Genomic DNA, 17,339 nt, shown 5'->3' on the forward strand with positions numbered 1-17,339 from the left:
TGCACGGCCGACCTTTCTTGGGGCAAAAGAGAAGGCTGATCAGGAAGGCAAAGAAAGGCCTAAATGGCCGAAAGATAGCCTTTAAGGGTGCCCAGAGCAGAGTCCTGCTGGGTAAAAGAAAGTATGAATAGGAGAATCTCAGAAAGAGGGGCAGAAAGGGGATCCACAGCCTTTGCTGTGCACCATGCCACAAATTTGTTCCATCAACAGGTGTATACTGTCTTAGTGGAGGGTCGCCTGGAAGCCAAGATGACATTACAGACTTCGAGAAGAAGGTCGAAAGCTGTCAACTGTTGAAACTCTATCTAAACACAAGGAGGTGAGGCTGGACAGGTTTGGGTGGAGGACCATCCCCTGCTGCTGTGACAGAAGATCCGAGTCCAATCAGAGGATCGAGGGCCAAGGTCAAGAGCTCCGGATACCAGACTCTTCGTGCACAGTCCGGAGCCATAAGAATGACTTGGGCCCATGCGTGCTTGATCTTCTTCAGCACTCTAGGCAGAAGTGGTATCGACGGAAAAGGCATGGAGAAGACCACAATTCCACTCGCGATGCAAAGCGTCGCCAAGCGACTGCTGCCTTGGAAATTCCAATGTGCAGAAATGCTGACATTGTGCGTTCTCTTCGGTGGCGAACAGATCTAACCAAAGCTCTCTCCACTGCTGAAAGAGACTTTGCACCACCTCAGAGTGAAGACGCCATTTGTAATTCATCATTAACCTGCGGCTGAGTTCGTCCGCCCTGGTGTTTGGGGAACCTGCCAGGTGTTGAACCACCAGGGACATGCCCTGATGTTCCAGCCACGTCCTAAGGCGAAGAGCCTCTTGACATAGGGTCCACGACCCCACCCGCCCTATTTGTTACAGTACCACATGGCAGTGATGTTGTCCATGAAGACCTGCACTACCCTTCCTTTTGACAGAAGGAAGGAATGCCTACAGTGCCAGATGAATCCCCCAGAGCTCCAGAAGGTTGGGTGGAACCCGGACTCCGCCGGGGACCAGAGGCCTCTGATCTCCACCTCTCCCATGTGGCCACCCCATCCCAGGAGTGACGCATCTGTCACCACTGTGTACTCTGGTTGGGGAAATGAAAGGGATCTGCCGTTGACTCAATTAGCCGTTAGCCACCACTGCAATTGGTGTGCAGTGCTCTCCGAGATCTAGACGCAAACGGAAAGATTCCCCTGATGCTGCACCCACTGGAACTTCAGGTCCCACTGCAGAGCCCGCATATGCCACCTGGCATGATCCACCAGCAGGATGCAGGAGGCCATGAGGCCCAGCAGCCTCAGGGTTGTTCTCACCAAAATCCAGGATAGAGGCTGAAACATCGGTATTATAGCCCGATTATCCTCCGCTCAGGAGGATAAGCCCGAAACTGCACTTTATCCAGAACTGCCCCAAAGCCCGAAACTGCGCTGTATTCAGAACTGCCCCAATGAAAAGGAGCTTCTGAGAGGGAATCAGGTGTGACTTCGGCACGTTGATAGTAAACACCAGTGAGTGCAGGAGGTCTGCCGTAGTCTGGAGATGGGAGACGACAGTCTGGGGCGAGCTCCCCTTCAACAACCAGTCGTCGAGATAGGGGAAGACTGGAACACCTGATCTGCGCAGATGAGCTGTGACCACCGCCATCACTAACGTGAACACCCGAGGGGCGTTTGTAAGGCCAAAGGGGAGTACGGTAAACTGAAAATGCTTTTGGCCTACCATGAACCGTAGGTAACCCCTATAGGCTGGCAGGACGGGGATGTGGAAATAAGTGTCCTACAAGTCCAATACTACCATCCAGTCTCCTGGGTCAAGGGCAGATAGTGTCAACATTTTGAACTTCTCCTTCTGGAGTAAGCAGTTGATGCCTGAGATCCAAGAGAGGACGCAGGCCTTTGTCCTTCTTGGGTACCAGGAAGTAGTGGGAATAACAACCACGACCTACTACTGGCACAGGGACACGCTTGATAGCTCCCTTGGCCAAGAGAGCCGTAACTTGCTGACGGAGAAGGGCCAAGGGATCCTCCGACATGCAATGGAGTGTTGGTGGCATGGAGGGAGGGTTAGTCTCGAAAGGGACGGAGTAGCCCCTTGGGACTATCTGCAAAACCCACCTGTCTGATGTGATGTTGGGCCAGTGGGGGAAGTGATGGTGGATCCTGCCACCCATTGGCAACTGGTGGCCCTGAAAAGTCGGACTAGGACGGTTTGGAGGAAGCTGCAGGAGGCATTGGTGGACTGACCCGCCCTCTGGCACCGGACCCACGACGCTGGGTCCTACATCACCGGCCGCTGAGCGGCTGGGTGGCTTGTGCTGCCATGTGGCTCTGGGTAGAACGTAGTGGGGTCACCCCCTCTGTGGCCATGAAAGGCAGACTGCATGGGGCAAGTAGTTGCGGCGAGGCCCAAGGACCTGGCCATAGCCCTAGAGCTCTTGAAGCGCTCAAGTACGTTGTCCGCCTTGTCACCAAACAGGCAATGGCCATCAAAGGGCATGTCCAAAAGGGTAGATTGGACATCCCCAGAGAAGCCAATTGTTCTCAGCTAGGCGTAGCGCCTCAGGGCTACCGACATGGAAATCGTCCTACCTAGCTAGTCAGCTATCCAGTCCACACCGGATGGTGAACTTTGCAGTTTCTCGACCCTCAGCAACAGCGCGGGCAAGCACAACTCGGGTCTCCTCTGGGCACTGTGGCAGCACTTGCGCAATAGTGCCCCACACTGAAAGTGTGTAACGGCCCAAGATACATGTGGTGTTCACCAACTGCAGTCCTAAGCTGGCAGAAGAAAACATCTTCTCCCCAAGATGGTCCAGCTTCTTGGATTCCCTATCTTGAGGTGCTGTAGGGAAAGTGCTTTCTTTCGAGGATGAGGCTTGGACCACCAAGCTCTCGGGGTAGGGTGCTAGGAGAGGATAAGTGGGTCGGCCGGGCGGTGGCATCATTCTATTCACAGGAGCCCCTGTGCTGGGCTTGGACCAGGAGCCCAGTTGGACGTCAGTGTGGGCTTCATTGAAAGGCATCAAAGTGCTCAGAAGAGGCTGCGGCCGGCTGAAGCACCTCAGTCATGAGGTTAGTGCTGACGGCCACCGTAGGAAGCTCAAGGCCCAAGGCCTCAGCCGCCCTACGCAACACCACAGCGTAGGAAGCACCCTCCTCCATAGCCACGGTAGGGGGAGAAAGCATACCATGGTCTGGAGAGGTTATCCAGACTACTGGCATCACCCAGCATAGCATAGGTATGCTGCACGACTGGATGCTGCACATTGTGGAAAATATATTCTAATGATAGGGAAGAGAGTGGCGGAAAGCAGTGAAAATTTGATTAATTATATAATTGCATGCAACTTGGAAAACTGCAGCCGACCTATCGAGGTGCAACTCCCTACGAGGGCATGATGAAAAGGACTTAATGATGTGCTGATATGATATGTAAATGTGCAGTACTGTGAAAATGGCAATCAAAATACTTTGTAAGAAAAATATTGTTAATGTATATTATATTTTAGCACTGATACTGTTTGAATTATAACTTTGTAAAAGGACAGTAATATTTCCAGTACTAATAGCCAAACGCTGCTCCTGAAATGCCCCTAATTAATCCCCAACTCAAATATGACCCGAAAAAGGTCAGCTTCTCCAGTATTAGGAAGCACTGTTTTTCTGATCATTGCCATGACATGAGCTTTAATTGGAACCAATCATTATCTGCATTGTTTGATTATCTATTCTACCTAGGAGCTTAAGAAATGGAGGCCATAGTTAAAATCCATGAACAAAAGAGTGTCAAATTAGGCAAAAGGAAATAGTAACCCACACCTAACGATTTTATAAAGAAAGTTCCACCAATTTTGAAAAAGTCTTATATTTTATTTTAAACCATTACTTTTGTATTACTAGGACACTTATGCAAAGCTTGAATCCACTGGGTGAAGTGCTCCCCTATCCATTTGGGATCCTTCAGAAAATGTCATGACATAGTGACACATTCCTTTTTAACACTAAGCAAAATCTTTATTCAGACCCCCAGAGATAGAACCCTGTTCTTGAAATTAAGATATGGCACCCTACCTTTAAAAACATTTATGGAAGGGTGGAAGGGCAGGAGGGTTTATGTTCTAAAATGTCCAGGTTGCCCATGTCCGGAAGAATCCCTTGGCCATTTTTTGTTTGCTTGTAATGCCTATAAACATGCCAGGGCAAAATGGCTGAAACCTGTCTGTAGGGAGATGGGCGTTAGAGACAACAGATCAGCCCAGCGTATTATTCTAACCAACACTACCTCAATGTACATAGTTTGCGGGATAGCTAAATACTTGGCCAGTGCTTGGTTCAAACGATCGAGGCTGCTTTTAACGTCTGACCAGATTCTTATTTAAGAATGTATCCTTTATACAAATTTTTGTAGACCTTTTTCCACATTTTAATAGCCTGTAACAATGGTATTTACTTTTAATGGTTTTGTAGTAATACTTGGTAACTGTTTAATGTGATTTTATGTCTGTACTTTTATGATATATTTTTATCGAATAAAGTATTACAACAACAACAACAACAACTAAGCGAAATCTCTGGCATTTTTTATTTAGACCTTGGCTCAATCAATGAAAATGATAACAGAGGTAACATATGAGGTGATTTTGTATTGTTTTAATTTGTGGTGGGTGGTATTGCTGTGGGTCGCCGTACAAGGAGGAAGAGATCACTTATGACACTTCGGGCCTGATTAAGAGTTTGGTGGTCCAACCGCCCAAACACCATTGATGCCAGGAGTCACCAGCGCCAGTGGTCTATAGTTCACCTTTTTACAAGTTTAAAGCGGTGCCCACGGTGTGGCTGCGGAGATTTTCCAGAAGTGGTGATACTTTTTCCATATGTATCGATGCCTGTGCGAGCTTTTCGACTGCATATGTGTTGGAATCACACATGCATGATATACGTGGAAAAATATCACCTACCTATTGCCGGGGTCGGGCCCAAATGTGAGCAGTCCAGGCAATGGGTATATTGTACAAAAGAGGGCTCATCTGTATATCGCCGCTAACATGGGCATATTCATCGAAGTGAAGATGCGGAAGGACCTGAAGAAAGGGATCCACGTCAAACTCTGACCGAAAGAACAAGAAAGGGGTCAGTACACACGCCAAATACTTTGTTTCCCCCAACTTGAAGTTGGCGGTCTTACGGCCACGATCAGCTCATGGAAAAGCCCATTCTTAATACAGACGGCGGTGAAACTCCCCAGTACCACCCCCATGGCTGCTGCTTTTCCCCGACCGTGGTGGTCTGCGGTGTGCTGGCGGTTTAGCCGCAGGTTTTCTAAATGCAATCTGCACAACTCTCAATACGGCGGTCGGACCACATAGCTCGCACAGTTCGGAATGCGAGAATCGCAGTCCACAGACCGCCAAAAACTCACAATAAAGCCCTTAGTGTAAACAGGTGGTAATGGAATTAAGGGCTGTGCTCCTGAAATTTCTGGCAAGAAGGGGGATAGAAAGATCTCCACATGGCAAGATTGGATAAATAAACTAAGGGAACTCCTGGTTTGGGAAAGATCAAACTCACCATAGAGTATAAAGGGACAGCATATGAAATGGACTAGGTACCAATGGCAGCCTATTTAGTGAAGCAATTTAAAAAATGAATGCACTTCAAATTTTTTAGGATGCTCCATTTAATCCCAGAAGACCTTTCACGAATGGGATTGGGATTTCGACTTAATAGCAAACTAAAATATTAGCATGACGCCTGGTAGAGCTAATGGACATAACAGATAGAGACCGATGAAGTGAGAGAATTATGGGTGTGGGAGACATTTAGCAAACTCCATACTTTATCTTTCTAATAAAGTACGAATTAATGATTATTCGAGAAATGACCCTCGCTGGCCTCTGGATGTAGACGATAGTGTGTATGTTTAAGCTTGACATTTCAAAATAAATAATACAAATAAACCCAAACATAAGTGAATACACTGTTTAAGATGTGATCTCATCAATATATTACATAATGGGTAGCTATACAAATCTAATTTAACTGTTCCACTATCCATTCAATTGTATAAAGTCTTGCTTTACAATAAAAAGAAAGATAATGCAGAAAAATAATTCTGTATACCATTACCTGGTCTTATGTGTAGTGGAGGTAGGATATTCACATTATGCGGTGGAAGCACATACAGTGGTTGGTTTGTGAAATAAGAAGCCATAAAACGTGCCATGGACTGTACCACTGTCAATGCAGCCTTCTCATGAACACCGCTCAGCAGACCAAGGTCACCAGTACGTGGAGATTCTATATAACAAAAATAATATTCAAAGGGAATTACACAAATTTAGGTATGGTGTAATGAAAAATAGTACTCATCTTCTAAATTGTGCGCATGTTGTCTGTAAAGGACTACATGTCCTCCAACTAAGGAAGTTTCATGGTGCCTGCTAGAATATGTTGAGAACGAATTCAAATAAATAAGATAATTCCTTCTTCTCTCAACATGCAAGGCCATGAGAGCTATATTTTAAAGTCTCCTACATCATGTTCCTCAAGGAACTCTCTGCTTTGCCTCACTTGAGTAAACCACACCTATTGATAACATTGATAGTTTTTTCTCACAAAGAAAGAGAAAGGATGTGATCTGGTTCAATTAGAAACAGATTAAAACCGAATGATAGAAAAACGCACAAGCAGAACAAAGACTTTAATAAACTGAAGTGAGTTACACAAAATGATAAATAATATCTGGCTGGATTGGTTGGTCAGGGATATGCAAATGATTAATACAAATTTTGTATGGTTGGTCAGGGATGAGCATATGATGAATACAAATTTAGTAGGCATGAACAGAGCAACGGGGTAAAATACACAGCTGCCCTCCCTCTTACAAAAATTCAAAACTTTCTCATCTGGTGGTCTATGCACTTTTAAGTCGCAACCTAGATTTACGCAATGGGCGCTTTAGATTGAAGAACCTGGCTTCATCATGTTTAACGTTAAAATCAACACAAAATGTAAGAGGCCAGGGTTACTTTTCTTCAATCTTCCTCCTAAAGTAAATCTAACGTGCAAAAGAGATCGAAGGGGTGTGGTTATAAGGTCACCTTATCCACCTTATAAGGTATACCTTATCTGGAATCCCAACTATGGGATAAAAGTGTCCTCACTCACTAATAGTGGCATGCTTCATTATAGGGCTGCTACAACACACCCCTTGTATCCAACAACAGGGGTGGAGCAATAATTTATTTGTAAGTACTTTTCTCTTTACCATAGTCTTCTTAGGGCTCTAGAATCAAAATATTGCTATCTAATGCATAACCACTCTATAATTAGTTCACTTTATTCCGGGTTCACTTCGTACAAATTGATCGCCTGCTTTTAATCTATCAATTTGAGCTCTGACTATTTTTAACCAGTATTCTGTTTTTAACATTATCGCGTTGATGCACGGTTTCTTTTTTCATGTACCACAACTGACATTTTTAAAAATTTGATTACCTGCACTACTTTCTGTTGGGAATCCTATATCCATTCTAATTCTCCCAGTAAACCTTTGACCAGCTCAGCGTTTCGGTGTTCGGCCCCCGCGGTACCCGGATGTTAGTCGGGAAGGCACTGCACAGGGGTTGACGCTCTGGTCTTTCTCCACTCTCCACCACTATATTTTGCACGCTGGAGCGAACGCGCACCGTGTGGGTGGCAGAACATTAGTTTTGGCCGCATTGTGAACCCTGCTATCTGCGCTACTTGCACAAATTGATTGCCTGCTTTTAATCTATCAATTTGAGTTCTGACTATTTTTAACCAGTATTCTGTTTTTAACATTATCGCGTTGATGCACTGTTTCTTTTTTCGTGTACCACAACTGACATTTTTAATCATTTGATTACCTGCACTACTTTCTGTTGGGAATCCTATATCCATTCTATTTCTCCCAGGCGCGTCAAAGGCAAACCCGTCTGCGGCCGTCGGCGCCCGGAGTGCGTCCAGCGCCAGAACCCCTGGCCGAACTGCGTCCCATATATATGCCATGCAAAAACTGCTCGAATAGCGAGGAAACACGTGCACATCCCACAACATACTCTCTCAGCACCTGTGTGGGGCGGAGGCTCGCTGTAAAAACTGCTCCCTTTGTATTAACCCTGATGGTTCTTTGCCCGCTCAGTAGTTAAGCATAAACACAAGCTGGAAGATCTAATCCAACTCACTACACCAGATTTAGTTTTCGTGACCGAAACCTGGACTGACATCACGTCAGCGCCAGACTGGAATATTGCCCTACCAGTAGGTTAAGCTTTCCTCTCACAGGACAGGGAGACAGGCAAAGGGGGGGCATAGCGATCATTTACCACGACCATTTAAACGTACACATGGAGGCAATCTCTGCTCTGCCTGCAGAAGCATTGCGTTTCTGCATAAAATTAAACAACCTTTCGTCAATCCAGGGGATACTAATCTACCGTTCGCCAGGTACCAAAGCGGCTTTCTCCCAAGCCCTCTTGACGCTCCTAGAGTCATATACTGACCCCCATTTCCTCACAATCCTTGGGGACTTTAATTACCATTTAGAATCTAAAAATGACACCATCAGGCTACTGGACAATCTAGAGGCTTTTAGCCGTAACCAACTTATAACCGAACCCACACACCAGGCGGGACATATATTAGATGGGATTTTCACAAGTAATCCTGATATTACTTTGACCAATTTGTTAGCCCTGCCATGCACATACCAAAAGGCTATTTATTTTAACATCAGAGGTACGCAGCCGCATCTCTGTACAACTCATCTAAGGTTCATATCAGGCGCTGGAACAAAGTCAAGGGTAGTGACTTTGAGTTGGCCCTTGGCCCTTTCCCTGTGTTGCCAGAAACAGATAACAACGTAGCAGCCCTGCGTTTCAATGGCTGGTTACTGTCAGCAGCCGATCAGGAGGCACCCAAAAAATTTGACAGTAAAGAGAGCCAAGATGTCATCACCCTGGTACACTCCAGAGCTTAAATGCCTGAAAACAAACAGCAGGAGAGCAGAGCGCCTTTGGAGACAAGATTACAACACCTCTATGAAATCCACATATAACTTAGCTATTTCTCAATATAAGGAGGCAATTACTGCTGCAAAAAACGGATTTTTACAACCAAAATAAAGGAGGCCGGCAACTCCACTCCTTTAAATTTGTCAATTTGCTAGCTAAGCCGCAACAGGACAAAACCTTTAAGCCCGTCGGGTACTTTCAAGACAAGGTGCAAGAAATTTACAATGATCTCTTAAGTGTCCCGGGACCACAGGACATAAAAATACAAATGGGACCTATTCACTGTAGATTACCCTGCTTTCAGCCAATAACCAACGAGGAAACACAAAAACTTCTGCTTTCCATAAAATCCAGTTCCCCTACCAACCCCTGCCCTCCTTCCGTTATGCATCAGGTTGCCCACAAGATTTGCGATAATCTTACCCCCCCTCATAAACTAAGTCCTGGAATCTGGTCATTACCCAGAAATCTGAAAAAATGTATTGATCTCACCCCTTCTGAAGAAATTCAATCTGGATCCCAATGAACCAAAAAATTGCCAGCCCACCAATTGCAGCCAAAGTCCTGGAAAAACAATTGAACATAGTGCTGACCGACTATTTGGCTGTAAATAATCTGCTGGATACCTCCCAGCACAGTTTCCGTTCATGCCACTCCACCAAATCTGCCTTAATTCTTGCTTCTGAAGTGATTCGAAGGGTTGTGGACAGGGGGAGGACGGTCCTCGTACTCCTGGACCTATCAGCCGCTTCTGGCACCGTGAACCATACAGTTCTGGTGCAACGGATGAGGGACGTGGGGATAGAGGGGACCGCCTTGGCCCTCCTGTCCTTCTTGGATAAAAGAAAGCAGAGGCTGTTCTGGGATGGCCTGAAGTCAGACAGCTTTCATCTCCCATGCGGGGTTCCACAGGGGTCTGCCCTTTCCCCGACAATGTTCAAACTCTACTTCACCCCATTGGCCAACCTTATCAAGAAGCATGTTTCGTCCTCGTCTCTTATGCTGATGACTCACAACTAGTCATCTCTGCCACCAATCAGCCTGAGACTACAGCAGCCAGGTTTCCATGTTTGTCTCACAGAGATTATGACCTGGATGAGCCATAGCTTCCTGAAAATAAATACAGACAAGACAGAGGTGATAGAATTCGGCCCGGGTCAGCCCCTGTGGAACAGGTCCTGGTGGCCAACAGAGGTCGGAGAATGCCGCAGTCCGGTAAATAAGGTCAGGAACTTGGGGATCATCTTCTATGACAAACTGAACTTTGGCGCCCAGGTAAACAGCCTCACTTCATCCTGCTTTCTCTTATTAAAAACTCTGAGAAAATATTTTCCATACATCCCTCTAGAGCTGCAAAACACAGTGACGGTAGCCCTTTTTCTATCGAAGTTGGACTATTTTAACGCCCTATTTTTGGCCATTGACAAATTCCAACTGAGAAAACTACAGGCTCTACAAAATGTCGCAGCGAGATTACTCCTGGGCATTCCCAGAGGACAGTCAACCTCTGCCGGAATTAAATCATTCCACTGGCTTCTGGTCAAACAGCACGTAGAGTTCAAGTGCCTCAGCCTTGAGCACAAGGCAATATATGGTGGTGGTGCTGAAGACATTAAAAAACTGTTCCCACCATACGACACTCCAAGTGCTCTTAGATCTGCCAGCCTGGGCCTCATTAAGAACGCAAAGACCCGACAGGCAGGATGGGGGGGGGTAAGGCAATATCACAATGTGCGGCAAAGATCTGGAGCAAACTGCCACTATCTATGAAGCTCCAACCCAACCTACAGCTTTTCAGGAAGAGCTTGAAAACCTTGTTGTTTACATCTGCATAGGCCTCCATCAATCATAGTGCACCATTCCTGTCCACACACTCAGCGCCAAGACGCCACGGCATTCGAGCTCTATACAAGCATATAAACATAAACTAGGCTGGATTAAAAGAGAAGAAATGTGGATGGTCCCGGGGTATTATCACCCTCCCATCTCTCAACCAAATATACAGTCAACATGCTTCGGTCCGTCAACAGTCAGCACTTAAGGGTCGATGGGCCTTTGTCAGGCCTAAGAGATCCCTCTTGTCACTGTCACCCAGTAATTTTTTCAGGGGATATTTTAAAGTGATCACCAAATTCACCATACACTGACCTAACTTGTCACTTCTGGTTCTCAGTGTTGATAGTTATTCTTTGTAAGATAGAAAAAAACATGTTTGTCGATCACACGTGTACAGAGAAGATAACTTATTGATTTATTTGACACAATCATGCTTGATAATGCATTCCATCGTATCTGTCTAGTGGTGCATGCAACACATCCAAATACTCAAAGTGAAAACACCACAGAAACTTGAGACACTCTTATCACTCATGAATTCAAAAGTGGAATGAAACCCTTCAGGGGTATTGAGTGTTAAAATTCATTGCATACACCCCCAACACTTATAGCTATTTCTTGACCTCGGGTAGTAGCTGGAGTGTCTCTCTGTAGCCACACAGCATATAAAAAGTAAATCATACATCAAATTTCATCTCATTGAACATCGTAATAAATCAATGGTCTAAAACAACCTTGCTGGATGCTCACTCATTCTTAAAGACCGTACTCACAGGTTTATGTGATGAAGCATCTGCCACGAATTCGGCAATCCCATATTTAGTCTAAATGCTCTCAGGTCGACATCCCTTTTCTCAGCCTCCCCACTTTCTTCGCCAAGGGACAGACGCCGCCTGGGGTACCACTCCCAACCCTCTGACGAAAGCGGTATACCCTCGTCATCTACATTTGTAGCGACCATGCTCCCTGTCTCATGCTGTGCTGAACGGTGGCATCAGCATTTGACATAGGCAGAAAAACTAGTCTTCTGACTTTCTAGCTATAGTATATGATGGGCACAGTACCCGGAGTCGTGCTGCGCTCAGCAGTTGCATTAGCACTTAATAACAGAAAAAAGGTGCATAGGCCCCTCACCACCAAACTTCGATATACGCAGGCATGACACCCACAGGTGGTATTTTTATGAAGGCACACCGTCAATCATGGTCAGACTAAGGCACAGATAAATTGATGACGTCCATTCGATTTGTAAGGGGGACAATGAGTCAGTGAGAACCTTTTTGGAATGGCTTAATTCCAGAAATCCCTTCGTATATTTTGCAGCCCACATCACCAATTGGTCACTTCATTTTTTGGATCTGAACAAATGAATCACAGAAGTCTATCATAAACTCACTGAAAAAATTAGGTTTCTTTGATATAACAGTTTTCACCCCAGGTCTTTGGGACAACATTTGCCTGTAGGACAATTCCTCAGTTTACGAAGGAACTGCATTAATATTGATGTTTTCGACAAGGAGGCCAAAAATCCTAGGACTGACCTAGGTGAGAGACAGTACCCTGATCAGGGGAAACCTAGAGCATGTAAAAGAGCAAGGAACAATGACAGAGGAGCACTAATAGAAACAACAGAAAAACAACAACAGAATAGACTGATCTGTGTAACTACCTTCAGCACAGCTTCAAATTATGTGAAGAAAATTATTAATAACAATTGGCGTATTATTAATTCAAATAACTTAGAACTAAAGAAACTGATATTCTCATTCAAAACATAGAGCCAACATCAGAGACATCCTAGTACACACTAGACCTTTAGATAAAACCCCCATATCAGAAGCACAGGTTTGGAATTTACCATCAGAAGCGGGTCACAATGCTTGTGGAGCATGCAAAGTATGTCACCTTACCAAGACTACCAAGTCAATACACATTGGTCTAAGACCATGGGTCCTGACCAGGTATATCGCATGTAACTATGAAAATGTCATTTATCGTTTTCGCTGTCCCTTCAATCTATTGTATATGGGAACGACCACCAGAAAGGTTAAGGTGGGGATAATGGAGCATAGGAGTAATGTGAAGTGTAGGAAGACACTTATCAAACGAACCACTCACTTTTTAGAGAGCAAGCACTCCATCAACTACCTTTCATGGGTGGTACTGGATAAACCGGATAGCCCATCCAGCATGAAGGATGTAAAAAATCATATTAATAAAACAAATTAGCGATTGTGGAGGTTTTCACACTGATTGTGTATTGACTTTTTGTATTCCAAACTGTGCCATTTTACAGACCTAATGACACACAGAATGATATACTAGGGGTGGGCTGGGTAATTTTAATGAGATTTCTCACCAGAAAATGAAAAAGAACCTTATTAATGGGGGGGCGTGCCAACAGCATGGCCAGCTAAGACGTGTTAGAAAACTGGGGGAAATCCGCGTGGAAAACACGAATATTATGATCTTCCCTGACTACAGCCAGGAAGTGCAAAAACAACGCCGTTCCTTTGACGCAGTCAAAACAAAGCTGAGAGACATGAACATTACATATATGCTGCTTTTCCCGGCGAAGCTGAAGGTGATCTATAAGGACAAAGCACACTTCTTTAACCACCCGGAAGATGCCTGGCAATGGCTGGAGGAACGACCCCTTTTTCACAGACAGGAGAATAATCGAGGGGGCGGGTCGGACAGGCCGACTTCTCACGGACAACAATGGGAGAGGCCGAAGGCCCAGCGACAAAGGGCACGAAGAAGTAGGAGACAGGCGCCGACTACGCCCTACCCGGGACACACCCAAGCGAGTAAACGGAAAGGACGATCGGCTTCACCTGGAAGGAGAGGAGCAACGGGATCCAGATTCAGTTGCCTGGACAGATCCGCCCGCTCGGAAGGAGAAGAGAGAGGGGACTCGGAAGCCCACTCCTCGGGAGACGAGGAGGGAGGAGCGCGCTCCGTCCATCCACTGGAAGAGGCGATCCGGGACTTAGAACGGGACGCTTCGGGGCATACGACTGACCCCCGTCCGGACACGCAGGACTCACATTCCTGAACTGGGGCAGCTCGAGGAGCTGAGATTGCAGCTCGTCCCTAAGGGGACACGCAAGTTGCTACACCCTTATACCTATTGGTTTTTCTTAGTTGCAGACTCTTTTCCTGTACGTAATCTTTAGCTTTGATTCTTGAGGCTGTTTGATTGGGAATGTACTACGTGTTCTGCATTGAGTTGGACAGAGTAGGTTGAAAGGGAGGGGGACCTCTGGGAGGGCGACAGACCCTCTCCTACTGACAGTTCTGTCTTGCAGAGGGATGGGTCGGAAAGGGGAGGGAGGTGGGGTGGGGGATTGAGGGGGAGTTCAGTTGTGTTGAATCGGCAGGTTAGGGACAGCACAAGGGGGAGGGCGAGGGATTTGGGGGGAGTTGGGGGGAGGGGGAGAGAGACACTCAACATGAGTGGCACACTCATCTGTCGGGCAGACACACGTGCGAGGCCACACATTCCATCACAAACAGTCAGTGGCTACCAAACACTACATAGCACACCACGTCGGACGCTCACTTCTGTCCCGCATCACACACCTTCACAGGAGATCCAAGGTCCTCCATTTACTCACCACCAATATGACTATGGGGGATCATGAGAGAGAAGCTGACCACGGGGGGGCATTAAGGTGATGACCTGGAATGTAAACGGCCTGGGCTGCAAGATAAAACGAGGCTTGGTAAATAACTACATCAGAAGATCTGGGGCGGATGTGGTACTCCTTCAGGAAACACACCTACAGGGCACTAAATGCGCCTTCCTGGCGAGAGGACAGTACAAGGTTTTGGCACACGCGGGGTTCTCCTCGGGTTCCAGAGGGGCTGCAATACTGATTAAAAAGCATCCACCGATGAAAGTGACAAGTCTGGACCGACAGACAGGGCACCTATGTGGGTGTGCGTGGGACATGGAGACGAAGGGAATACACACTCGTATCGGCCTATGCTCCACCTAAACTGCAAGCAGACACTATGAAAGGGGTGTCAGACATCATACTCAATACATCGGACACAATCCAAATCCTATGGGGGGACTTTAATGATGTAATGAGTCCTACTGCAGACAGGACAGGGGAACGAGATAGACCCCAAACTATGACCCCACTAGCTAAATCCATGGAGACACTGGGCCTCTTGGATGTGTGGCGCTGGCTAAACCCGGACACACAGGCGTTCTCCTTCTTCTCCGGAGCACACAAAGTCTATTCCCGCCTGCACATTATCTTCATGGCGCGACAGGCACTGCAAGTGTCGGATTCGGCGGAATACTGTGCCCGGGGGATATCTGACCACTCACCCCTGGTGATCCGGATTGGTAGACGGAGGAGGGTTGGCCCCGCGATCCTTCGACTCTCGGCATGGGATTTACAAAATCCAGACATTATGAAGGGTCTCAGAGTCGACGTAAAGGTGTTCTTGGCGGAAAACGTGGGATCTGTAGACTCACAGGTAGTCTTATGGGAAGCACTCAAAGTGGTGCTTCGTGACAGGGCCCACTGTAGACTGGCAGAGGCTAGAAGGAAGAGCCAGACAGAGATACAGACTCTAGAAACACAAATATTACAACTGGAGCAAGAACATTTACTCACGAAAGACATAGGGACACAGCGACGCCTTGCGGATACCCAGGCCCAATATAGACAGCTGGTGGCGGGGGAGGCCAGGTCGCAAGCGCTGGCTACCTTGCACCGCATATATGATGTGAGCGATAAATCAGGGAGACTACTGGCATGGCTCAGTAGGAAAGAGAGAGACGATCACTGGGTCAAGAGAATAAGGGTGGGCCCGGACGCTTGGGTCTGTAATGATGATAAGATAGCTGACGCGTTTGCCGACTGTTATGAAAATCTATACAAGGCCCGCGATTTAGGTTCCAAAACAGAGGTAATGCAATATATGACATCCATTAACCTCCCAGCGCTCGAGGAGGCAGATCGCGCAGACCTGGAGTCTGACGTCATGGAAGAGGAAGTTCGGGTTGCTCTGACCAAACTTCGCGCGGGGAAGGCTGCGGCCCCCAATGGCTTTCCTGCAGAGTTCTTTAAGAAAATGGCTGACCTCCTGACTCGACATTTACTGGGCTTGTTCCGGGATGCTGAAGAAGAGGGACAGTTCCCTCCGGATATCAGACAGGCCACGATTGTCCCGATTCACAAGCCGGGGAAACCGACGGAGGACTGTACTTCCTACCGTCCCATTTCCCTACTAAATGTGGAGGCCAAGATCTATGCCACCATATTGGCTCTACGCATGAGAAGGGTCATCCCAGGCTTGATACATATGGATCAAACAGGGTTTATTCCCGAAAGGGCTACCAGATATAATCTAAGGAGGACACATAATTGGCTGCGTGTGATAGAAGGCAGAATAGAGCCGCATTGGCTCCTGTCCCTGGACGCAGAAAAGGCGTTCGATGCTGTTCATTGGCCCTTCTTGGAGGGACTGCTAGAGCAAATGGGCTTTGGACCCAAATACAGACGAAAAATTGGTCTACTCTATGCGAGCCCTGGTGCACGTGTAAGGGTCAACGGGGCGATGTCAAGGACCTTTCCTATACAGCGGGGAACCTGACAGGAATGCCCCCTGTCACCCCTGCTATTCGCCCTGACGATTGAGGTGATGGCCTGCGCGGTCAGACACAACGAGAGGATCACGGGATTCCGCATAGGCCAAGCGGACACGCAAGATGAAAAATTGTCCCTATACACCGATGACGTCCTCCTTTATGTCACACAACCCGAACACACCATACCGGCGCTGTTTGATGAACTGGCAAGGTATGGCGCGAGGTCAGGATACCAGATTAACTGGCACAAATCGACGCTCTATGACCCACAAGGGCGTAAGGACTGGGCTCAATTGCCGCATAATCTACAGACGACCGAAGAAGGCTTTCAATATCTGGGGATATTTATCACAACTGACAAGGGCGCCTCATATGAACATAATATTGCTCGTGTTGTACGTGGCTTCAAATCCGACGCTAGTAGGTGGCAGCTACTCCCCCTGACAATACTTGGTAGGGCAGCGATGTTCAAAATGATCTCACTCCCAAAATTCCTCTATGCCTTTCAAAACGAATATTTCCCAGTACCACCCAAGACTTTTCGGGACATACACGCGGAGCTTCGGTCATTCCTATGGTTGGGGAAGCACCCCAGAGTTGCACTGGCAACTCTACAGAGACACCAATATGACGGGGGGATCTCACTCCCTGACCTAGAGACCTACTATTGGGCGGAGCACCTGGCCCCCCATTAATGATTGGCTTCACGCGCCTGCCACTCACCCCACGTATGCCCTGGAAAGGTACGAAATGGGTACGCACTCAAGCCTACACTACATATATGGTGGGAAGGGACAGGCCAGATTGTTACCAGCCACAAAAATTACACTGGGGGCATGGAACAGAGCCACGAATGTCACCG

At 47.0% G+C, this 17,339-nt stretch overlaps 1 protein-coding gene across 4 annotated transcripts in view; it reads right to left on the bottom strand.

Moving 5' to 3' along the window:
- Window positions 1-17,339, bottom strand: part of CPLANE1 (ciliogenesis and planar polarity effector complex subunit 1) — a 2,766,109-nt gene that overhangs the window by 2,003,526 nt on the left and 745,244 nt on the right. For all 4 annotated transcript variants that reach the window (XM_078674971.1, XM_078674972.1, XM_078674970.1 and 1 more), the window contains exon 16: window positions 6,119-6,289. In XM_078674971.1, coding sequence (XP_078531097.1) covers window positions 6,119-6,289 — 171 coding nt within the window. The remainder of the gene's footprint in view (window positions 1-6,118; window positions 6,290-17,339) is intronic.

Source organism: Lissotriton helveticus, chromosome 2_1 (assembly GCF_964261635.1).
Source record: "Lissotriton helveticus chromosome 2_1, aLisHel1.1, whole genome shotgun sequence".
In the NCBI taxonomy this organism is placed as follows: domain Eukaryota; kingdom Metazoa; phylum Chordata; class Amphibia; order Caudata; family Salamandridae; genus Lissotriton; species Lissotriton helveticus.